This window comes from Bos mutus, chromosome 10 (genome assembly GCF_027580195.1).
Source record: "Bos mutus isolate GX-2022 chromosome 10, NWIPB_WYAK_1.1, whole genome shotgun sequence".
Taxonomy (NCBI): Eukaryota; Metazoa; Chordata; class Mammalia; order Artiodactyla; family Bovidae; genus Bos; species Bos mutus.
In genome coordinates, this window is record NC_091626.1 from 10,132,472 (window position 1) to 10,156,946 (window position 24,475).

Below are 24,475 nucleotides of genomic sequence, written 5' to 3' on the forward strand. Positions count from 1 at the left end.
CAGGAACCAGGGAGTGAGGTCCTGTGTATTTTAAAAGGACAATAAATACTGTTAACAGCTTTATACGAGTAAATCCGACAGCTTATATTTTCACAACTATTAAAGCTCACTCAAGAAGAAATACTAAATACTTTTTGAATTAGTGAATGCTAGCTACTACGGACAGGGACTAGTCCAGGCTTTATAGATAAATAAGGGTCCCCAAGCAGCTCTCAGATCATTAACGAGAAAAAAAAGAAATAAAGCTTAATACTGATCGGTGAAGAAGGGTGAGGGAAAAACTTGGTCAGGAGGCCAAGAAAAGCTTCTCTGGGAAAGAGTCACTCCATGCAGACAGGAAGGACCGGTAAAAAAAAAAAAAAAAAAAAAAAATGCTTATCAGAATGTGAGCTTAGGGATGGGGTTCAGGGAAACCCTCTGCCTTTCTCAAGGAAGTCCCAGCCTCAACGCGCTCGCAGCTACGACCTTCCTCCAGCCTAACCGTGACGCCCCCAGCCGCGCGCCTGCACACTCGAGCGCCTGCGCATTCGAGCCAAGAGCTCGCAGGAGTGAGCGAGGCCGTTGCCGGAAGTATGACCTCCCGCTGCCTGTTCGCTGTTTCCATCCGGGTCACGTCGGTCTTCCGGGTATTTCCGATAGGGCTTTCTACGCCTCCTTTTTTCGGTTTCTTTTTAGTCTTCCGTCTCTTGCCACCGTCCCTGAGCTCCCACACCCTTGCCGGCCCTGCCTTTTCTTGTGTCGCTCCTCCCTGCTGCCGAGGCCGAGACTTGGCGCTCAGCCCGAAGCCAGGCCTATCCATTCCGCGTGGGCACTACCTCCTTTGGCTCGGGAGGAAGCTAGGACCAAGCGCGCCAGGCCGTCGCTCCTGGAGCTCCTGGGCTGGGGGTGCCGGTCGACCCTCCTGCGCAGTCCTTTCCCGAGGACACTTGTGAGTTAGCGGGTTTAAGAGAGGGAAGCCTCCCTGTAGGCCCGTTTGGGGGGCGCGGGGCGGGGCGCCGCGGCGCGCCGGAAACTTTCGAAAACTAGTGTTTTGTGTGGGAGGTTCCGGCGGTATCTCCTCAATATCCCAGAGGTCTGGGCGGCCCCCGGACTGCTGAATTTGCTGAAGCATTTTAGGAACTGTGACGTTCTTCACTCATTTGTCTTCCTCGCGTCCCGTCCTCAAGTCTAGGACCAAACGAGGAAGAGCGTCTCGAGACTCTGCATGGGGTTTCAAAGGGTGGTGAAGAGCTAAGGTAAATACTTTGAAACTTAAGACTTTTCACTGAGTGGTTGTGATATTGCCTCAGTTCTTCGAGTTACAGGAAAATGCACAGATTAGGACTCTGTCCGATTGTTGTGTACCCCCTGTGTTCTGTTTTTGCCCCCTCTTCAACTCTCTAGGCCAGAACGCGAAGGGGTACATGTGTCTCCCAACTTTTGAATCGTCCACGTTCCCTGCCTTGTTTGATTCTGTCTCACCTCTTTCTCTGAAATACCAGTTGTTTGTTTATATTGGTATACCAGTGAGGGGAACAAAAAAGAAACTGAAACTCAAGCTAAATTGGCAACTTAACAGGTGTGTGGTGTGTGGTTTTCTACGGAAAGATCATAAGTGAATACTAAGTCTATGTGTTTGTATTACAGGTAACATGCTACTTTTGTAAATACTCTCGTATGCTTCATTTCCGCAAGGCTTTTTAACATGGCATCGACAGCCTTGTACTGACAGTAACAATACTTTAAACAGTAGGAAATGTCCCGTAACGGGCTCTGTGTGGAATAGGCACTGAAGAAATGTTCCTTTGGAATCATGTGGCTCGATTATTTTTCAGCACTTGGATGCGATCTAATTCTTAATCAAATGGACGTCTCTTTCACAACCTATGGATGGGTTGACAAAGGGTGAGCAGGATTTAGGAGTTAGACTTTTTGTATTGTGAAGAAGAGTAGTAAGTTTAGGGGATCAGAGGCATTTGGACAAAGTGGACAGATAACTGCAGATTCCACTTCCTAGGAAATCTTGATGAAGGAGTTTATGTAATCTTGAGTGTTCTGTAATTCTTTGGAGGAGGTCAAGTTTAGGATAGAAATTCCGATTTTTAAGTTACAGGACCAAAGGTTATGTCACTAGGAATTACTTTGAAAACTACTCCATTACAGCCTTGTCTCATGTATGATTATTTACAGATAGACCTGTATAATTTCCCAGTAGGCTTGCTTAGTCAAGAACTAATCCTTAAAAGTGTCTCTTTAATCTCTCCTTAAGGCAGGAACCAATGCAACAGTTTTAAAGCAGTTCAAAATTTATTCCATTGTGTAGTCAAGACAGATTGAGAAGTTGATAACTTTCAGACTAAGAAAAATAGGATACCACTAACATCTGCATTTTCTTTATCATAAAATTTTTTATACCTGGTACTGTGGATAATGTGGAGTAATCTTCTTTTTCTCTACTTGCTGAAAAAGCCTTTTATTCAGAATATAAGAAAAAAATTTAAAATTTTGTGGAAGTCCCCTTAAATCCGGTGTGATAGTAGTTTTGCTGGATTTTATTCTCAGAAACTCTGTTTTGTTTAAAAAATGATCCCTTATATTGTCTATTGTTTGTGTTTTTTTTGTGAAGTTGCTTGGTAGTGTTTGACTCTTTGCGATCCAGTGGATGCTTTACCATCTAAGCCACCAGGGAAGCCCGATATTGTTTATAATAGGTTATTATTTTGGTGTCATTTTTATCTTCATCAGAATTAGTGTTGGAATGTATTAAGGGAGTAGATTTTCTTGTGGCGCTGGTGGGAAAGAATCTCCCTGAAATGCAGGAGACCCAGGTTCGATCCCTGGATTGGGAAGATCCCCTAGAGAAGGGAATGGCAATCCACTCCAGTACTCTTGCCTGGAGAATCCCACAGACAGAGGAGCCTGGTGGACTACAGTCCTTGGGGTGGGTTGCAAAGAGTCAGGACGACTCTGTGTGTGTACCTTAATATTACTATCTTTGTGTGTCTGTTAATATTAAGAGAAATATTAGAAAGGAATAGAAATCCATGGGCTTTTGGTTTACTTCCTTGTCTCTAGATGATTATGCAGGATACCTATTGGAAAGCATTGAATGTCATTGGTTAAATTCCCTAGGAATGATTCTCCCCACTTCCAAGGTTGGCCTAAATAAGCTGGACTTGAAGGCCAAAATTCATCTGAGGAGAACTGACAGATTCTTTGCTTTGGTGGTGCTCCAAAACCTTTGATGCTTATCTGGAATTTGGGATACACTGATTTAGGTAACTGCTCTAAAGTAACTAAGTATGCAATCATTCTTAGCTTTTAAGAGTACTTCTTTAGCTTTGAAGAGTACTTCTGGGCCACAAGACATCTTTTGACTTATTCTGTCCTTATTCTGACCTTATAATAGGATAGAAGTAAGCCCATAATCTGGGCTATTATGTCATTTTGGGTCTCAAGCATGAAGAAAATACAAACATATTTATACACATAAACAAAATATCTGGAGTTTTACCTATGGACTGGTTTAAATAAATCTGAATATAGAGTATTTTAATTCTAGTTTTTCTGAATACAAATTCCTTCTCTTATTTGATCAGATCCATATTGTATGTCTGTATTACAGTAAAATTAAATATCAAGCACAGTTCTTTATAATGAATTGTATTTAATGTCATTTTCTCATGAATCCTGTGACATAGTAATTGTTTTTTGGGAAGTTGGATCAGAGAAGCAGAGTCAGGGAGGCCAGGAAAGAGTATGAACCCAAGTAAAGGGAGAAGGTGGCATTAGGGACAGCCTTAAATCTGGCATTCTACTGTTATTGAGAGTACTTTTAATAAAGAATGCTGTGCAGTCCTGCTTGGTTCAAGATATTGTCTCTAAGCAGCAAACAACAGGCTGGAGAAGGAAATGGCAACCCACTCCAGTGTTTGCCTGGAGAATCCAGGGACGGAGGAGCCTGGTGGGCTGCTGTCTATGGGGTCGCACAGAGTCAGACATGACAAGTGACTTAGCAGCAGCAGCAGCAAACATCAGAGAGTATAGTTTGGCAAACATTATAGGAATTAAAAAAAAAATCAGTCTCCTATAGCTAGAGAAAGGCCTTCTGAAGAAAGCTGACAAACTCTTGTTTTCTGGAGGTAGCACCTTGTCTCTGGCACCTGGGTTGGGATCTGATGGTGGCTTTTCTGCACAATCTCTTATGAACTTTAAACTGGTGAGTCTCATTATGTATGGCTAGCCTAGGAAATTTTAATCTTTCAGAATTGAAAAGGAATAAAGTTTCTATGAGTGGTTTATTTGTTTCTTCCCAGAGCTTTCTTTTTTTTCCTCTCCTATTGTCTCCTATTCTAGTTTTTCAAGCCATCTGGTCCCAATCTCCAGAGGCAATTATTATTTCTTTTAGTAGTATATATATTGTTTTCCTCTGTTGTTCTAAAAAAAAAGAAAACACAACTTTTATAACTTGTTTTTTAGATTGACATCTATTGAAAATGAGGATTTAGCACTTTTATGTAGCCTCTCTCATCATAAATTATGATGTATATAAACATGTAAATAATATGTAAAATATAATATAATAACATGTAATTATAAATAAATACAATGTAGTAAGTAATATATAAATATATTATAATTTTGGGCTTCCCAGGTGGTGCTAGTGGTAAAGAACCTGCCTGCCAGTGTAGGAGACATAAGAGATGTGGGTTTGATCCCTGGGTTTGGAAGATCCCCTGGAGGAGGACATGGCAACCCACTCCAGTATTCTTGCCTGGAGAATCACCTGGACAGAGGAGCCTGGTGGGCTGTTGTCTGTAGGGTCTCAAAGAGTTGGACATGACTGAAGCAACTTCACCTGTATACATGTTATAATTTCTGTTTAAATCAATATGTTAAATATTCATGTTATTTTAAGAACTAAGTAGGTAACTGACTATATTTTCTTTTTTATATGACCTTTTGAGTGTGTTTTGTCTGTAGTTTCAGTAATTTATTTTTAACTTATTGCATTTCTTTCTAAGACTTTATTTATTTATTGACTGGTGGGTCTTCAGTGCTGCACACAGGCTTTTTCTAGTTGCTCAGAGTGGGAGCTACTCTTTATTGTTGTTATGCGGGCTTCTCATTGCAGTGGCTTCTCTTGTTGCAGAGCACAGGCTCTAAATGCACCAGCTTCAGAAGTTGCAGTGGGTAGGCTCAGTAATTGTGGCGCATGGGCTTAGTTGCTCCAAGACATGTGGGATCTTCCAGGACCAGGGATTGAACTGACGTCCCTTGCATTGATTGTAAAGCTGATTCTCAACCACTGGGCCACCAGGAAGCCCTCACTTGCTACATTTCTGTTCCTATAATTAATTTTTTCTGCTCTGTTGGCCAAACTCTTCTCTGGTCAAATATATAAGGTAAACTACCAGTTCATTTTTTTTCCACCTTGGGTATCTTCTTGTAGCCCTCTGTTTATGTGTTCTATTTTAAGCTGTTGAGCTTCCCTTCACCACCATCCTGGGGAATTTACTGTCTCTGACCTGTGTGAGAACTCCCTTTTCCTAGATCTGGGATTTTCTTTTACTTTTTTCAATACCTTACATGTCTTGAAAGGGTTTTTATTCTCCTTTTGCACTGATACTATAATTGGGTATAGAATTATAGCTTGAAAGCATTTCCTACAGAAGCCTTGAAGGCATTCACTTCTTTGTCTTGTTTCCACTGTTGCTATTGAGTGGTCCAAAGCCATTTTGATTACCATCCCTTTGTGTGTTTCTTTTTTTTTAATTGTACAGTTGACTTACACTGTTGTGTTAATTTCTGCTATACAGCAAAGCGATTCAGTTATACATATGTATATACATTCTTTTTTTTACATTCTTCTACATTATGGTTTATCTCAGAATATTGAATATAGTTCCCTGTGCTTTACAGTAGGACCTTGTTACCTATTCACCCCATCCCTTTGTTTATAACATTTTCTTTCTCTGTAATATTTATAAGCTTCTTTTACCTGGTATTCTGAAATTTCACTGTAATATGCGCTTATATATATATGTGTATATAGACGTGTGCGTGTGTATCTTGTGCTCTTTACTCATTGGATCCTTTCAGTCTAAGGCTTGGTGTTCTTCAGTTCTGACCATGTTCTTGTTTTATTTTCTTGGTAATTCCTTTTCTGTTCTTTCTGGAACTTAAGTTGTGTTGGATGTTGGACCACCTGGTTGCTTATATTTTTCTCTTACTGTTTTGCCTCCTGTCTGCCCTCACCAGTTTTTCTTTCTTGTTCATTCCTCAGTGTTCTTTTAGCTTTCTGCTGGATATTTCTGCTTTTAATTTTGTAATTTCCAAGAGCCTTTCTTGCTTTTTAAACAACACATTCTTGTTTTACATATACAGTATTTTTTTCATTAATTATGAAATTAATGAGTTTTTTTTTCCTCTCATCTTTCGTTTGTTCCAAGTGTTTCTATTTATTACTAGGCCTTTTTAAAATTTTTAACTTCTGATGATCCATGACTGTTGTTTTTCTAGAAATCTAAATTGGAAGCTTCTGTGTGCCTAGGTAGGCAGTTCCATAGTAGACTTCATTGTAGGTTTCTAGCAAGCTTAAGATTTTCTTGGTGAACGACTGCTTCTATGTTACAGATTTCTTTGTTACCATATTATATGATTTCTCTTTCCATTATTTCATAGATGAATTTTTTAATTGCTTGTATTGGGAATATAAGCTGGGAATGCTATTTTTACTTTGTAGACTTTAATATTTGTTTTCAGTTTGTTTTTTTATCCCACTCTGTGAATTTACAGCCTTTTGGGGTCAGTCATTGCAAAGAATAAATATCTAGTCTCTTGGCAGGGGCAGTGAACGATTCTGATTGCGTTTTACATAGGTTTTCTCTGTTCCTGCAGAACAAACTCTCTTATTGGCTGTTGTTTTTATAAGTTGTTTAGAATTTGAGGGGAATCTCAGAGTTTTATAAATAGTTATTAGGTAATAAAATTCCATCCCTTGTTTGATCAGATCTGTAAGCTCTAAATCCTGGGACTTGGGTTGTCATATGAAGAAGGCTTATGCTTTTGAATAAATTAAAATGGGGATAAATGTAAGAAATTGTAGATTTCATTAAATACATCTCTTGGGTGGTTTCTTTTTATTATCAAAGTATAATGGTGTTAACTTGGTTTATAAGAGAGTTGTTGATAAGTTTATGACAGTAATTTATCATGAAGTTAGAAATTTGCATAGATTTTAGTGTCATTTGAATAATAGAGTTAGTCTAGATTTAAAATTCATCATTATTATTTTATGTATTTTGTGACTTAAGAGATCTATTTGAGAAAATAAATTTATAAATGAAATTTGTAACTTGGTAACTTTATTAAATAGTAGATACTGGTTATCAAAAAGTTCAGTGTCTTTAATCTATAATAATTTGTCTTTAAAACTATTCTAGGTAGAAGAATACATGTTGTCTTTTAGTGAACAAGAGCATGTTCCCAAACTCAATTTTGGGTCGCCCGCCTTTCACTCCAAACCATCAACAACATAATAACTTCTTTGCCCTGTCACCAAGTCTTTACTCACACCAGCAGCTTATAGATGCACAGTTCAGCTTTCACAATGCAGAGTAAGTGCACTGTTGTTTTGGCCCATGTTATTTGTAAGTTTAAGTTTGTGCTTGACACAGATCCTTTTTATATGAAACATTTGGAGTTAGAGGAAATGTTATCATGTTCTTTCTTTGTTTTTGGTAGCTTGTCTAGAGCTGTGTCATTACAACAGTTGACGTATGGAAATGTCAGTCCAATACAGACCTCAACTTCCCCATTATTTCGAGGAAGGAAGTAAGTATTTCTTACTTATTTGAAAAGAAAAATGTGCAGTTTTGGGAACTGTTTAACACTGTATCTTGTATTAAGTTAAATGGACACTAACCTACATTTTGTTTCCTGGGGTCTGTGCAGTCAGTCATGTAACAGCATTTTCAAACTTCTAAGTATTTAAAAAATTTTAGGGGTAACTATCTTCAAATAACTACTTTTAATTGTGTTTTTAACTAAAGTAGATGGGTTTCTGTATATTTGCTAGGGCTGCCATAACAGTACAACAGATTGGGTGACTAAAATAACAGATTAATTTTCTTAAAACTCTGGGGGCTAGAAGTCTGAGATCAGGGTGTTAGCAGGTTTGATTTCCTCTGAGGCCTCCCTCTTTGGCTTATAGATGGCTGCCTTCTTTCCTAATACTGTCATCCTTCTCTGTTTTCTGTGTCCTAATTATTCTTCGGAGGATACTAGTTATGTTGGATTAATAACCCCAGTTTAATTTAATTACTTCTTTAAAGGCCCTGTGTCCAAATAGATTTTGAAGTACTAGGGGTTAAGACTTAAATGTGAATTTGAGAGGACGTAATTCAGCTTATAACTCTATTAAAGTTTACTGTTTAATTTATCTTACACAGGTTCCACAATAAATATTATTATAGTGAAAGTTTCTATATGACATAAAGCTTTCTTTAGAGAAGTCAGGACTCAATTCACTTGAACCAATTTGATTAAAAGAAATTGATGTATCACAGGGTAATTTTGATAGAACTTTAGGGGTGAGTATTAAAATAAGCCTTGGCAATATTAGCAAGATACTGCTTTTTAAAGCCTGTATAAACATTCCATAACTTTTATGTACAATTAGAAATAACACTAGATAAGAATTACTGTTCACCCACTATGGCCTTCCCTCATACCTCAGTTGGTCAAGAATCCACCTGCAATGCAGGAGACCCCAGTTCCATTCCTGGGTTGGGAAGATCTGCTGGAGAAGGGATAGCCTACCCACTCCAGTATTCTTGGGCTTCCCTTGTGATTCAGCTGGTAAAGAATCCGCTTGCAATGCGGGAAACCTGGGTTTGATCCCTGGGTTGGGAAGATCCCCTGGAGAAGGAAAAAGGCTACCCACTCCAGTATTCTGGCCTGGAGAAGTCCATGGACTGTACAGTCCATGGCATCACAAAAGGTCGGACGTGACTGAGCAACTTTCACTTCGCTATTGTGTTAGTTTCTGCCATACATCAACGTGAATCGGCCGTCGGCATACGTATGAGTGAGCTCCCTACATCACAGAGCAAATTCCCACTGGTTATCTATTTTATTCTTTACCCTGATAGCTAAGTTGGTAAAGAATCTGCCTGCAGTGTGAGACCTGGGTTCTATCCCTGAGTTGGGAAGATCCACTAGAGAAGGGAAATGCTTCACACTCCAAAATTCTGGCCTAGAGGATTCCATGGACTATACAGTCGCAAAGAGTCAGACACAACTGAGCGACTTTCAGTTTGCAGCTTCCTTGGTGGCTCAGTTGGTAAAGAGGCTACCTGCAATGCAGGAGACTTGGGTTCGATCTCTGGATCGGGAAGATCCCCTGGAGAAGGGAATGGCAACCCACTCTAGTATTCTTGCCTGGAGAATTCCATGGACAGAGGAGCCTGGAGCAACTAACTCCTGGAGCAACACAACTGAGCAACTAACACTTTCACTGTGTTCAGTTCAGTCTCTCCTTCGTGCCCAACTCTTTGCGACCCCTATGGACTATAGCATGCCAGGCTTCCCTGTCCATCGCCAACTCCCGGAGCCTACTCAAACTCATGTCCATCGCGTTGGTGATGCCATCCAACCATCTCAGCCTCTGTCGTCCCCTTCTCCTCCCGCCTTCAGTCTTTCCCAGCATCAGGGTCTTTTCCAGTGAGTCGATTCTTTGCATCAGGTGGCCAAAGTATTGGAGTTTCAGCTTCACCATCAATCCTTCACTGTGTAGAGTAGGCATTGTTCTAAGGACTTTGCAAATAATGGTTTGACAAAGTTTTACAACAATTTGTGAGCTAAGTACTGTTACCCCTCTTCTGTTGAGAAAGTTGAAGCACACAGAGGTAATGAATTGGGTGGAAAACTGTATCATGATGCTTAAAATACTGACTTCATTTAAATTTTTGTGTTCTAGAAATTGTCTTGATAGCCCCATTTGTGAATCATGAGTGAAAATAAATTCCATTAGTTCATAATTATATATATATTTAAACTTAACATTGACATTCTCAATAGAGATATTCATTATGTAAAGCTCTGAATTTTATGTTTAAAAATATTAAATGTATACTTATGTTTTTAGCACTTGTATACCTTTATTGTAAGTAGGAATTCTAGTTATTTTGTGGGTCTGTCAGAGAGAGAGTAATTGACGTAATCCCAAAAGAATATTAAAAACCTTCAGGTGGCTATGACCCATAAAATTTTAGAGTTAAACAAAAGGATAATTTCCTGTGGTTTAAACAACTTAGTAATATTCATTTAAGTAAATACTATTTTTCCCAACAAATAATTACTTTTAAGTTGTTTTCTCTTTTTTATTTTGAATATTTTTAAGCTTCCAGAAAAATTTGAAAAACAGTACAGCGAGCACCTGTATGTGGTTTTCCTAGATTCATCAGTTTTGCTAAATTTTGTTTTATTCTTCCTGTTTGCTTCCCTACCCCACCACTTTTTTCTGAACCATGTGAAAGAAAGTTGGTGACATTGTTTCACTTTATCCCAAAGCACATCAGTGCATTTCTCCTAAGGACAAGGACATTCTCTTGTATAACTAAAAATATATCAGTCATGACCAAGAATTTAACATGAATACAAGACTGTTATATTGTATATAATACTGTTATATTGAACTATATAAGTAGAGTTCGTTTTCAGACTAGTTTAGTTATCTAGTGTTTTTATAGTTAAAAAAAAAACAAAAAACAAAAAACCAGCTCTCTTAATTTGGTCTTTCCTGCTGATAAACCAGAACATAGGTGGACTCCCAAGATCCTTTTTTTATGTACAGCACTCAGTTCACTTAATCTTATCCTCCTTATGTTAGAGTTTGGATCTTTTATTGTTAGTGATTCTATAAATAGAGATTTTCCTACCAAGTTTTTGTTGCTGATATGAAATATTGTGGTAGTTCAAATGCAAGAGACTAACCTTGATATATATATTGGTTTGTTTTTTTAAAAATATGCATTATTATACATTTTTTCTAAAGGTGTCTCTTTTAAAAAAAAAAAAAAGAGGGAGGGCGGGGAGGGAGAGGCAAAAAAATAAATAAATAAATAAATAAAGGTGTCTCTTTATACTGACAATATTTTATGGTTCATTTAGAGCTAATAACATGGCCTTGCTGAAAAAGTCAGTATTTTCATCTATTATTTATATATTTAAAATTTTTTTCTATTTGTTATGAGAAAGTTATATCTTTAATCACTAAGGTATGTTGCTTGTTTTCAGGAGATTAAGCGATGAAAAGAATCTTCCTCTTGATGGTAAACGGCAGCGTTTTCATTCACCCCACCAAGAGCCAACTATAGTTAACCACATAGTGCCTTTATCAGATGAAAGAAGATACTCAATGTCACCATTGTTTCATACACACTATGTACCAGATATAGTCAGATGTGTTCCACCTTTTCGAGAAATATCAATTTTAGAACCTAGAGAAATCACACTGCCTGAGGCCAAAGATAAGGTAATTTTAATATAGACTTTAGTTTTATCTTTTGAGAAGTTAATATAAATAGTATATTAAAAGTGTCAGAAATATCTAATGTCTTGGATTAGGTAGAACATGCCCGTTTTCTGTACTATTTAAAAGACTATTCAACATAGTTTCCTATCTAAATTTGATTCTTTGATTTTTGTGAGCTGTTCTTTGGAAATGAAGCTTTCATATCAGGATGTCAGATTTTCTCTGATTCATAAAAATCTGGGATAAGAGCCTAAAAGAGTTGATTTCTTAGTTTAGAGAATTCTCTTGTTACCTATTCTCTTATAGTAAAATAAGCTTTCATATGGATACTGTAGTAAAGTATTAAAAAGCATGTTTTTCCTTGGTATATATATTTTTTTTTTTTTGATATATTTGTTTTTATCATGAGGTTTTTAATGTCAAGAATAGAGAACCCAGGAGTCAGTGAGAAAATAATACTTTCTTATATTACTGATATGATATGTGATATGATCAAGGAAGATTTATCAAAAACATTATTTGGAAAACAATTTAAAATAAATGAAGCTATTTCAGTAATACTTCTTGGAAAATGACATCAGCATTGGGGAATAATGAGTTAATACCAATATTAGAAGCATGTCTCTTCTGCCCCCCCCATATTTAGTGAAACTCTTAAAAAAGCATTCTGGCTAATTTAGAGGAGTTTATAATGTAAAAATCTGCATTCTTTTGAATTGTCTGCAGCTTATATTTGTTGTTTTTGCATTTTCAAAGCTGCTTTACCTTTGAGAAATACCACATTTGTAGACTAAGGAGAATGGGCCTGGAGAGTGTAGTGATTTTGTTTTACTCATCTTTCCATTCCTAGCAAGCAGCATAAGTCTGAAACATAGTAAATGTTCAGAAAATGTTGGGTCAAAAAGGGAATACTTGCTTCATTCCTTGCTTGTGCCACTTTTTATTCTGCTATCATTCTTTTTTTCTTTAATTGAGATGCAATTTTATCATAAAATTCACTCCATCAAAGGGTATAATTCAGTGGTTTTTATTATATTCAGAAGGCAGTGCAGCCATTACCAATTTCTAATTCCAGTACATTTTCATCACCTGTAGAAGACACTTTGTACCCAGCAGCAATTGCTTTCTTATCTCTGCCTGTCTCCCCCAGCCTCTGGCAACCAGTACTGATTTTTTATCTCTATGGATTTGCTTATTTTGAACATTTCATATAAATGGAATCATACAGTACGTGGTGTTGCTTCTTTCAGTTAGCATGTTTTCACGACTCATCCTTGTCATAGCAATTCTCAGTTCTTTATTCCTCCTTATAGCTGAATAAGAGGACACTTACCTGGTAGCTCAGTTGATGACGAATCTGCCTGCAGTGCAGGAGACCTGGGTTTGATCCCTGGGAACAGAAGATCCCCTGGAGAAGAAATTGGCAACCCACTCCAGTATTCTTGTCTGGAAAATCCTGTGGACAGAGGAGCCTAGTGGACTATACAGCCCATGGGGTCACAAGAGTCGAACACAACTTAGTGACTAAACCACCACCATAGGGGAATACTATTCCATTGTATAGATATACCATATTTTATTTATGCATTCCTCAGTTGATGGGTTTGGGAGGTATTTCAGAATATTGCTGCTGCAAGTATCTGTGTATAAGTTTTTGTACATGATGTTTTCATTTCTCTTGGGTCTATACTCAGGTGAAATTGCTGAGTTATGTGGTAGCGCTATGTATAACTTTTTGAGGACTTGCCAAAGTGTTTTCTAAAGTGGCTGCATCATTTTACATTTCTACCAGCAGTGTGTGAGTGATCCAGTTTTTCTTCATCCTTGGCAAAACTTAATATTTGTCTTCTTGATTATAACCATTGTAATGGGTATGAAATGGAATCTCATTGTGATTTTGGTTTACATTTCCCTAATAACTAATGATGCTGATCATCTTTTCATTTGTGTGTTAGCCATTTGTATATTTTCTTTAGAGAATTGTCTATTCAGATCCTTTGTCTGTTTTAATTTTTAATTGTCAAGTTGTAATAGTTCTTTATATGTTCTGAATACTGGACATGTACCAGATATATAATTCGCAGATATATTCTTGTGTTCTGTGCTTTGTCTTTTTACTTTTTTGATGATGCACTTTGAAGCATAAAAGCTTTTCATGTTAATGAAATCCAATTTATTTGTTTTTCTTTGGTTTCCTGAGCTTTTGGTATTATATCTAAGAAAATGTTGCCTAATCCAGGGTCACAAAAATGAATGCCTCTGTTATTCTAAGAGTTTTATAGTGTTAGCTCTTAGATTTAGGTCTTTGATCCATTGAATTAATTTTTATATATGATGTTAAGGTAGGGAGGTGTAAGTTCTGTTTTGCTCTTGGTCCAGTTGTCTCAGGACTATTTATAAAAATGGCTGTCATTCTTTATTCTTACTATGAAGTAGGAGAAGCATTTAGGCGATATCAGTGGGAGGAAAGAGAAAGCAAACTAACTTCAAAGGTTTGATACCCCATTTCAGCACCTCTCAGTTCTTTGTCCTTTCTTTGCTTTCTCATTTTAAAGAAACTTACGTAATATTGTATTGTGAAAGCCTGCAGTAGAAATCAAATCAGGGCAATACTTTGAATGGAGATATAACAACCTTTTACTCTATGTGGGTTTTTGATATATGTATGTAGATAGGGCCATATAAAAATTTTTAATAGAAGGATAATTACTTTACAATGTTGTGTTGGTTTCTGCCATACATCAACATGAATCAGCCATAGGCCCATTTTTTATGGAATATATTATGCATAAGTATTGAAGCTCTCAATTTCCACTCCAGTATTCTTGTTTGGAGAATCCCATGGACAGAGGAGCCTCGTGGGCTACAGTCCGTGGGGTCACAAAGAGTTTGGACACGACTAAGCAACTAACACACACACATATTTGTAAATAGTTAAATATTGGAACTGACTTCTGCATATGGATAAGGTTTATTAATATATTGAGTCTCAGTAAATTTAATAACATTAGTCAGGATAAATCATCTAGTAAAATATGGTTCCATATCAATAACCTTTTCTTTGCTTAGTAGCATAGAAAAAAATTCCCCTAAATCTTATGCTTTTGGCATAAGCATTTAACCTCAAGGGATAAAGATTATTAGTAGTATTCTATTGTTAAGCCAGCTTCTTTGAGTGTTACTCTTACTTGCCAGTTCTGGGAGAAAGAAGGCAAGTTCATTTCTGTGTTCATTCTTTAAATGAACACTTTTTAAGAAAACTAACATTTATTAATGTCTCTTCTCTTCCAGGCATTCTACATATGCTATGTCATTTAGTCTTTTCAACAACCTCATGACATGGATATTATCCTAATTTTACTGAGGCTCAGAAAGCTAAATAACTTGCTCAAGGTCACAGCTAGTAAGTGACACAATGAAGATTTGACCTTTGTCTCTAATAATATAAAGAGAAGGAACTTAAGATGCTTAAAATGAAGGGTAGGGAGATGACATTCTTAGAATTGACTATAAAAGTAGGTCATCTGTGAGAGTAAAATCTAATATTTACTGAGTGTCTTTCTTTGTCAACAGTTTGTATGGTTTATCTCTGCTGGATTTCAAGATGCGTGGGAGGTTCAATGAGAGATAAAGTGGAGCAGCAGTTTGAGACCTTGAATGCACAGTAGAAGACCATTGAAGGTTTATGAGTAGAGGACTAGCACAATTAGATTTGCATTTGGGAGAAGATAATTCTTGCAGTTTAGTGGAGTTTGGTTTGGAATAAGGAGGGCCTGGAAAGAGGTATAATTACCTTGAAGGCTATTAATTGTTAAATTTTTTTCAGATGAGAGATGCTGGAGATTTCAGTTATGGTGGATGGTGGTAAAAAAGATGTGAGAGACCATGCATAAGGAAAATTGATACCTGTGTGGAGTGATTGTGGGGGAGAGGGAGAGAGAGATCAGCGGCTTTAATGATTTGGACTGTTAACAGAGATGAGGAACCCAGATTTTGAGTGTTCAAGCTGATTGAGGAAGTAGTAGTCAAGAGTTATGTTCCTCAGCGCTTGGAACTATGGGAAATCTGCTGTAACATTTGTCTTCTTGAATGGCCTTATGTTCTGCAGATTGCATGCTAAGGCCATGGGAAATAGGGCTTGAGAGTACACTATGCAAAACCTAAACAGTTTTGGAACCAGAACGCTCTGAAGAACAATAATCAGTCCCTTAGAAAATGACCTGGATAGATCAGGTATGTGGCTTAGCCTGGTTGGGTGCTATTGCAAGGGATATTAAAAAATATACAGTACACAGTTGACATATGCTGCCTTGGGGGGGGTCACTGAGACAAGGCAGTTAAAGTGAAGCTGTGAGTGAGTGAGTCAGCTGTTAAGTAAGTCTCTGAAGGAAATATACCAGCGGAGAGCTCCGTGAGGGTTGGGGTATGTTTAGTGCTTTTGAGTGGGGATCCTAGATGTAGACACTTAGCTTTAGTTGATTTAGATCTGTAAGGACTCCTTCTTGTGAGCAGCCAAGCTAAGGGTTTTTGTTGTTTTTTTTTTTGTAAAGGTTACAATTCCACAATTTCTGCTCCACATACAAATCAGTCCAATTAATACATTAAATTGATACCATTGCCTTATTTATCCATCGTCTGTAAGCTAATTGGTATTGAAGAAAAACGTGTTGTAGCTGAGCTGTCCGTATATATTTCAGAAGCACGGTTGGGGCCCGAGATATGAATACCTGCAATAAAAGTGACAGTTGAACTCCTGAAGTAGATTAGATTCTGTATTTTTTTTTTTTTAAGTAATCAACAAAAATTTATGAGTGCTGGCTATATGCTAAAATGTTGTTACAGCATTTTTCTAAATATTCATGGTCTCTTTACCATGCACATACATCATAGTGAGAGGGAGAGCCATTAGAAATAGTCATGCGAATTGCAGCTTTATATATTTATAAGTGTTATAAAGGACAAGTGCAGAGTTATCTCCATGATGGTGTGGAGATAATATTTGAGCTGAGATCTGAAGGGTGAGTAGGAGTTAATCAGTGAAGAGTGTTGGAGGTGGAGAGAAGGAACAGTGAGTCTGAAGGTTTACTGTGTGATAGAAAGGAGCATGCAGTCTGCGGAGAATTGAAAGGAGGCCATATGGTGGCTAGAGTTTGGTTGATTTAGGGGGAAAATTGCTGAAGTGTGGTAGGAGAAGTGGGGAATCAGGCAGATCATGCAGGGACTTTTGTATATCATTTTAGTTTTCACCTAAGAACTTTGATAAGCTATTCAGGGTCATCTTTTAAGCAAGAAAGAGATGAGTTAAAAATTGTTTTGACTTCATTTTAAGCAGTTGCACAAATGTGGAAGTAGGAAGTTATTATTGGATACTAGGTAAAAGGTAATGGTGCTTTGAATTAGGAAGTGCTGATAGTTAAGATGAACAAAAATTGATGGGTTTAAACTGTGTTGGGGAAAGTGAAATTGATGGGATTTGATGATGCGTTATTAGATTAGGTCATCTAAGCCTGTGTACTGTTGATGTTTTAGACCAACTTTGGTATGGAGGGACTATCCCCTGCATCTTAGGGTGTTTTAGCCACATTTCTGACTTCACTCACTAGATGCCAGTAATCCTTGGTTATGAGAACCAAAAATGTCTTAAGACATTAACAGATGTCTCCTGGGGGGCAGAAGTGCCTCTAGTTGAGAGAGAACCACTGGTTTAGATAGAGAAGATACTGAGGATTACTCCCAAGTTTCTGGCTTCTATAACTGGGTGTATGGTGGTACTGTTCACTGAGACAGAACAAAAGGCAAGAGGAGCCAGATAAAGGAGTATGTGTGTTTAATAGGAATTGGAGGGTGAGCAGGTATCTTTTGAGTTCTGTGTACATATTGTTTTAAACATACATTTGGAACATCAAATTAGATATTAGGAGTTGATAGTTGAATGTATATTGATCTGGAACTCAAAGGAAAGGTATTGACCAGAAGTGTACATTTGGCATATAGTGATCATCGGCATATAGATGATAATTGAAGCTAAGAGTATGGATATGATTGTCTAGGGAGAGAGGAGACCGTGGATCATTGAAATAGGTTGAGGAAAGAGTGGGAAAATAAATGGAAACTAAGCATGTTTACAACTGTTTGGGGAAGTTTGGCTGTGAAGGGGAGAGCCAGAGATGGAAAGGTGGAACAAAGGAGTTTTTTTTAATTTTGTTTTTGAGGTGGAAGAAAGTTTAAGCACATGTAAATATTTATTGGAAAAATTCAGTCAAGAGAGAAAAATTGATTACTGTGGGAAAAAAAAGTATAATTATGAATAAGATTCCTTAGAAGGTGGAAAGGGTGTGGGTCCCGCTTATATGTGGAGACATTGGCTTTAGGCAAGAGAGAATTTTTTTGAAACTGGAAGATAGGAGGAAAGGATAGGTGTAGTTACAAGAAAGTTTGTAGATATGGTATGGAAGAGTTCCCATAGTTGAATGGCTTCTTCATATTTTCTCTTTGAATTACTGTTGCAAGGTCATCTCTTGAGAGTAGAGAGGATGAAGTGGGATATATGTGGTTTAAGAACAGTGGAGATGGTTTGAAGTAGTGTTTACTACTTCAGGTTAATCAGAGAAGCAGAGTGGAGAAGGTTTGACACAGTATTTGCTAGGTAGTGTAGAGGGCTCACTCAACATTGGTGATAATGAATTTATTATTAATAATAATGAATCAGCTGCTTTAGTAAGTTCTAGGGGAATGTATTAAAAGTTTTGATTAGTTTGAAAATTAATTCTGTTTTGAAACCTAAAAAATTAAGATTATGAAAATGAATATGTTTTAAGTTTAAATTGTTTCTCCATTTTAAAGTCTTCTCTGTTTTTGAAGTCATTGTATTAGCAAACAAAACTTTTAAAGTAAAAAAATTCAAATACTTTTCTGAATTTTAACTTTTGTTTCATAGTATCTTTAGATGGAGATGTAGTTGCCTGGACAAAAAAAAATGGAGGTTTAGAGGAATCAGAGTTATCTGAGCTCCTGAATTTCATCTATTAAAAATGTTCTTCAGAAATTCTGGGTAGTTCGAAGATAACAGTGTGAATTGAAGTAATTGATTCTGAATTTTGAGTTGAGATGAGGATAGGCTGAGGTTTTCTTGGTACTGACTGTAAAGTAAAAATATAATTATGAGTGAATTGTTTAAGATATCTTGTGTGATTTTAATTTTGGAAAGGAGTAAGTTTTATGGAGCCTCTTGGCACCCTGGGGAAACATTTGTTTGGGGACAGTTACCTTACAGATTTCTAAGAGGCTTTATCTTTAAAAATTTCAGTATTTGACCTTATTTAGAAACAACAAATTGAAAAAGGGGATAAAATATTTGTAAATTATTGGTTCACTGAATTTCAAGCAGTTGAAATATGTATTTGCCTGCATCTATCATTTTTTTTCCCAGCATTACTTAGATATGAGTAATATCTAAGGCAAATAAAAATCATAAATATTTAAGGTATACATGATGCTTTGATATATGTATACACTGAAATGATTACCATAATCAAGATAATTAACATTCATCACCTCACATTTTTTTTTTGTGATCAGAACATTTAAATTTATTCTCTAAGCAAATTTCAAGTGTTCTGTACATTGTTATTAACTATATTCACCATATTGTACTTTATGTCTCCATATCTAGTTTATCTTATAACTAAAAGTTTATACCCTTTGGTCAACATTTCCCCGTTTTCCTTATCCTGCTCCCTTCCCTAATAACTACCATTGCACTCTCTGCTACCATGAGTTTGACTTTTTTAGATTCCACGTGTGAAATCATACAGTGTTTATCTTTTTGTGTCTAGCTCATTTCATTTATCTTAATGTCTTCCAGATTCATCCATGTTGCAAGTGGCAGAATTTCCATTTTTTTTAGGCCAAATAATATTTCATTGTGTAGGTGTATACAGACACCCCACATTTTCTTTGTCAGTGGACAGTTAAGTTTCTGTATCTTGGCTACTCTGAATAACACTGCAGTGAACACGGGAGTGCAGACTCCTTGTTGAGATAGATACTCTTTTCCTTTGGATGTGTACCCAGTCCTGGGGTTGCTGGAACACACGGTAGTTCTGTTTTTAGTTCTTTGAGGAGGCGTCATGCTGTTTTCCGATATGGTTGTCCGATTTACATCCTACCCGTGGTGTATAAGAATTCCCTTTTCTCTGGATCCTTGCCAACACTTACCTTGTGCTTTTTGGTAATTGCCATCCTAACAAGTGTGAAGTGATACCTCATTGTGGTTTTGATTTGTGTTTTCCTGATGCTTGGTAACGCTGCACATCTTTTCATGTACCTGTTGACCATTTGTATGCCTTCTTTAAAAAAAATGTCTCTTTAGGTCTTTTGTCCTTTTTTAAATTGGATCATTTGTATTTTTGTTAGAGTTGTGTGAGTTTCTTATGTATTTTGGATATTAACCCCTTTTCAGGTACATAGTTTGTAAATATTTTCTCCCATTCTGTATGTCACTTTCTCTTTTCTTTCTCGCTCTTTTTTAATTGTTATTTTACAGAAATATTTTTGTTTTACATAGTTCCACTTCTGGTTTTTGCTTTTGTTGCCTGTGTTTTTGGTATTAAAATCCAAAAAATCATTGTCAAGACAAACATCATGGAGCTTTCCCCTTATCTTTTCTTCAGGAGTGCACTGTTTCAGGTTTTGAATTTAAGTCTTTAATTCATTTTGAATTAATTATTGTGTATGTTGTAAGATAAGGCTCCAATTTCATCTTTTTGCATGTGGATATCCAATTTTCTCAACATTGTTGAAGACTGTCCTTTTTCTGTTGTATAGTCTTGACACCCTTTAGTTAACCATATGTGTGTGGGTTTCTTTCTTGGACTCTCTGTTATGTTCACTGGTCTGTGTGTTCATTTTTATGTCAGTACCATACTATTTAATGATTACTACAGCTTTGTAATAGAATTGGAAATCAGAAAGTGTAATTTCTCCAAGCTTTGTTCTTTTTGCTCAAGATTGCTGTAGCTGTTCTGGGTCGTTGGTGGGTCCGTAGGCATTTTAGGATTGCTTTTTCTATTTCTGCGAGAAATGCCATTGGAATTTTGATAGAGATTGCGTTGAATCTGTAGATTGCTATAGATACTATGGACATTTTAATAATTTTAATTCTTCTGATCCATGATTGGGTATCTGTCCGTTTATTTATAGTCTTTAATTTCTTTCATCATTGTTTTATAGTTTTCAGTGTACAGCTTTTTTACCTCAGTGGTTAAATTTATTCTTAGGGCTCTATAATGTATGTGTCAGTCAAATTTTTAAAGCCACTGAGATGTAGATTCATGTAAAAAATTTAGACCAATGTCAGCCCAAGAGATCCTCAAATGAAAGCTTGCTTTGTTTTCTCCATCCTCCTTTTATTAGGCAGTTTTCTCTTGACTAAGGTCAGGTGATTGTATGTGCCTAAAAACAATCAGGCTTCAGGGAAAAAAATCAGTTATTCAGACTGCCTAATCATTGTATTAGTTGATGAATTAGGAAGGCTCTAATTTGTGGCCATACAAAAAAACAGTACTTTAACATGCTAGTGAGGAGTGGGTTGTTTTCAGTATGATGTTTTCCTGATTCTGTTTTACTTACTTTGAAGAGAAAAGGAATTCAGCATCAAGAATGAATTTAAACTTTTAATTCATATCTAGCTTTATTTTACTCAGTAATTAGTACCAGCTTTTCCTACAGTTTCATGTGTAACAAAGAATGAGACAATGAAGAACCTGAGGAATTGTCAGTTTTTGTTGAAGTGTTTGTGACCTAACGGCCTGTTTTCTGTACCATATTTAACTTTATTTCTTCTGTCTTGAAAGCTCATTGCTATTTTGTGTTTGTTGTTTGTAGATAGCACTTACGTTTAGCCAAAACCTGTTGCTGTTTTTCATGTATTGTAGAAAATGATCAAGTTTTGATACTCCCAGCTGAAAGGTTTATTTACTTTATTTTATATGGGGACCCAGCTTCTAGGGACAGATGGAGAATCTACTGAGAATACCATGCAGAAGTTATACCTGAAACTTTACTGGCTCATTTAAAAACTTTTCTGACTCTAAATCAATACCTAACTTGTCTTTAGTCGCTTGTGTTGATCTCAGACAGTGATAGCCTTATTCGTAATTTGGTTTGAGTTTGAGGAGCTTCCCTGGTGGCTCAGATGGTAAAGCGTCTGCCTGCAATGTGGGAAACCTGGGTTCGATCCCTGGGTTGGGAACATCCCCCGGAGAAGGAAATGGCAACCCTTGCCTAGAAAATTCCATGATGGAAGAGCCTGGTAGGCTACAGCCCATGGGGTTGCAAAGAGTCGGAGATGACTGAGTGACTTCATTTTCTTTCTTTCTTTCATTTGAGGATAGGTTATAATATTTTTTAGGAAAATTGAATATTGATATTTGGAAAAAATATTTTAATATTTTAAATCTGTATTAGGAAACTTATTTTCTTATGCAATTTTGCAAAGATATAATTTTTACATACAGTGGGAAATATATCTTGTACAAGTAATTTAAAAGTAATAGATCTGGCAGGCAGCCTAAACTGTAGTATTATAGAGATTTAAGCAAATTTAAGAATAATTTGTTTTACAGATACTTTGTTGCAATAGGTTTTTTTTAAACTAAGGAAAACAAGGAACGTTTTACTTTTGAATGAAACAAAAGTTTTTGAAATGCCATTATGCATAGTCAGCTTGTTATTACATATACGATCTAAATATTTTTTTGCTTGATTTTTAGCCAGGATTTCATATCAGACATTCTTCTTTTTTTCCCGGTTATAAGGCCATTGAGACATCTTTTGAAATATTTCTCTAAGTCTTGTTTCAGCATATATGTACATTTCTTTTTGTGTTTTTTTCTCATCTGGACTCTATATATCTGTTCTAAGATACAGTAGCATAATTTGACAATGTGAATCCATAATGTGACTAGACAGGAAGGAAAATTTATTTGTATAAAAATCTGTTAGATCTCCATTATAGTACTTGAGAGAGAAGAAATTTTCCCAGACCGTAGAAAAGGGAGAGGAGCAAATATGTGGAATTTCATATTTTCTACCTAATAATAATTTTTTTCATATGTGAGTGTTTCTACATGAACATAGTCATTCTAATGAAAGAATTTTATTTTTTGGCTGTGCTATGCAGCTTGAGGAATCTTGGTTCCCTGACCGGGGATTGAGCCGAGCCCTGGGCCCAGCCATGCAGTGAAAGCACCAAGTTTTAATCACTTGATCTCCAGGGAATTCCCAAGAAATTTTTCTCTTTGTTATTCAACAGATGTAGAGTATATGTTCTGACTTATAGCAGTTTTGATCTGCCTGATTCTCTAGATCAAGGAGTTGACACAACTTTTTTGATAAAGGGCCAGTTAATAAATTCTAGACATGTGAACTATGTGGGCCCTGTCTCCTTTTCTTTCTTTTTTAAGCAATGCTTTAAAAATGTAAGAATCAGTTGGTTAGTCCTACAGAACAGTCCAGAGGCAGTTTTTGGCCTACAGGTCAAGGTTTGCCAACCCTGCTCTAGGTAGATAAAACTTGATTATTCAAGTGCCATTTAAAATTTTAGATTAACCAGTTTAACTGGAGACCTTTTAAAAATCTCTTTGTAAATATGAATGCCTTAAAAAGCTTTTTATTATGGAGAGTATCAAATATATAAAAAAATAGAATGTAGTATTGTAAATCCTCATAAGACCAAGCTTGAACAGTTACCAACATTTGACCAATCTTTTTTTGTCTATACCTCCCTCCCTTAGTAGTTTGAAGCAAATTCCAGGTATCATAGCATTTCATAAATATTTCAGTATTCTCTTTTGTTATCTTTTTCATCTGTCCTTTTCCTAGTGCCATACTGTTCTGATTACTGTAGCTGTATGGTTAAGTTTAGAAGTGTCAGGTATGTTAAATCCTCTTAACTTTTTTCTTTTATCTGTTTATTTAGATGTTTTAATTTCTCTCAATATTTATAATTTTCAGAGTATAGGTTTTACATATCTTTAATATATTCCTAGGTATTTCATGTTTTTGCTGCTTTTGATAATTTTTAAAAATGTAAACTTCCAATTATTTTTTTCAGTTATGTATGCTTTATAGTCAGTTATCCTTTTAGGAAATTAATAATGAGAGAGAAAACCTTGGTTCTGCATATTATATTAAAATATTCATTCGTTTTGTGAACATGTCTTTCTGGTGTGCTTCATGATCTGTAGGAATGTTACTCTTTGCATTTTTCTTATAAAAACTTTGTATGAGAATTGAATTGAATCCTTTTTAGGCATTATTTCTTCAAGTATTTTTTCTGTCCTCCCATTCTCACCTCTCTTTTTGAGATTCCAATTCTTTTCTGTTAAGTTTAAGGAAGATGGCTTTAGGGAGGCCCAGGTGGCTTGGTGGAAAGAATCCACCTGCCAAACAGGCGATACTTGTTCGATCCCTGTGTCAGGAAGATCCCCAGGAGAAGGAATGGCAGCCCACTCCAGTATTCTTGCCTGGGAAATCCCACGGACAGAAGAGCCTGACTAGCTCTAGTCCATGGGGTCTCGAAGAGTCGGACACAGCTCTCAGTGAGTAAACAGCAACAATATACTACTTTTAGATGAGGGTTGGGTAAGCTAGCTTTTTGCTAAGTTTGTAGCTGGGGGGAATCCTCTCCTGTGATGTAGTGTTCAAAAATATATCTTTTGAGACCTTTCCTCCTTTCCTTCTCTGCCTTTATCTAGATCAGGGTTTTTCACTTTTGGCAGTATTAGCACTTTTGGTCGGATATCTTTGCTGCGGGGAGTTGTCCTGGGCGTTGTAGGATATTCAGTGGCCTTCTGGCCCGCCCTGTGGTGCCCACTCCCCCAAGTATGATGACTGATAACCAGAACTGTTTCTCAGCATCGTCAAATGTCCTCTGGAGGGGCAGAATCATTCTTG

General features: G+C 36.6%; 1 protein-coding gene across 2 annotated transcripts in view; it reads left to right on the plus strand.

The window, feature by feature from the left end:
* The first annotated feature begins 595 nt into the window (after positions 1 to 595).
* TENT2 (terminal nucleotidyltransferase 2) overlaps positions 596 to 24,475 on the plus strand; it is a 59,388-nt gene continuing 35,508 nt past the window's right edge. For both annotated transcript variants that reach the window (XM_005909462.3, XM_005909463.3), the window contains exons 1-5: positions 596 to 928; positions 1,167 to 1,235; positions 7,425 to 7,598; positions 7,726 to 7,815; positions 11,281 to 11,518. In XM_005909462.3, coding sequence (XP_005909524.1) covers positions 7,462 to 7,598; positions 7,726 to 7,815; positions 11,281 to 11,518 — 465 coding nt within the window. In that variant the 5' untranslated portion in view covers positions 596 to 928; positions 1,167 to 1,235; positions 7,425 to 7,461. The remainder of the gene's footprint in view (positions 929 to 1,166; positions 1,236 to 7,424; positions 7,599 to 7,725; positions 7,816 to 11,280; positions 11,519 to 24,475) is intronic.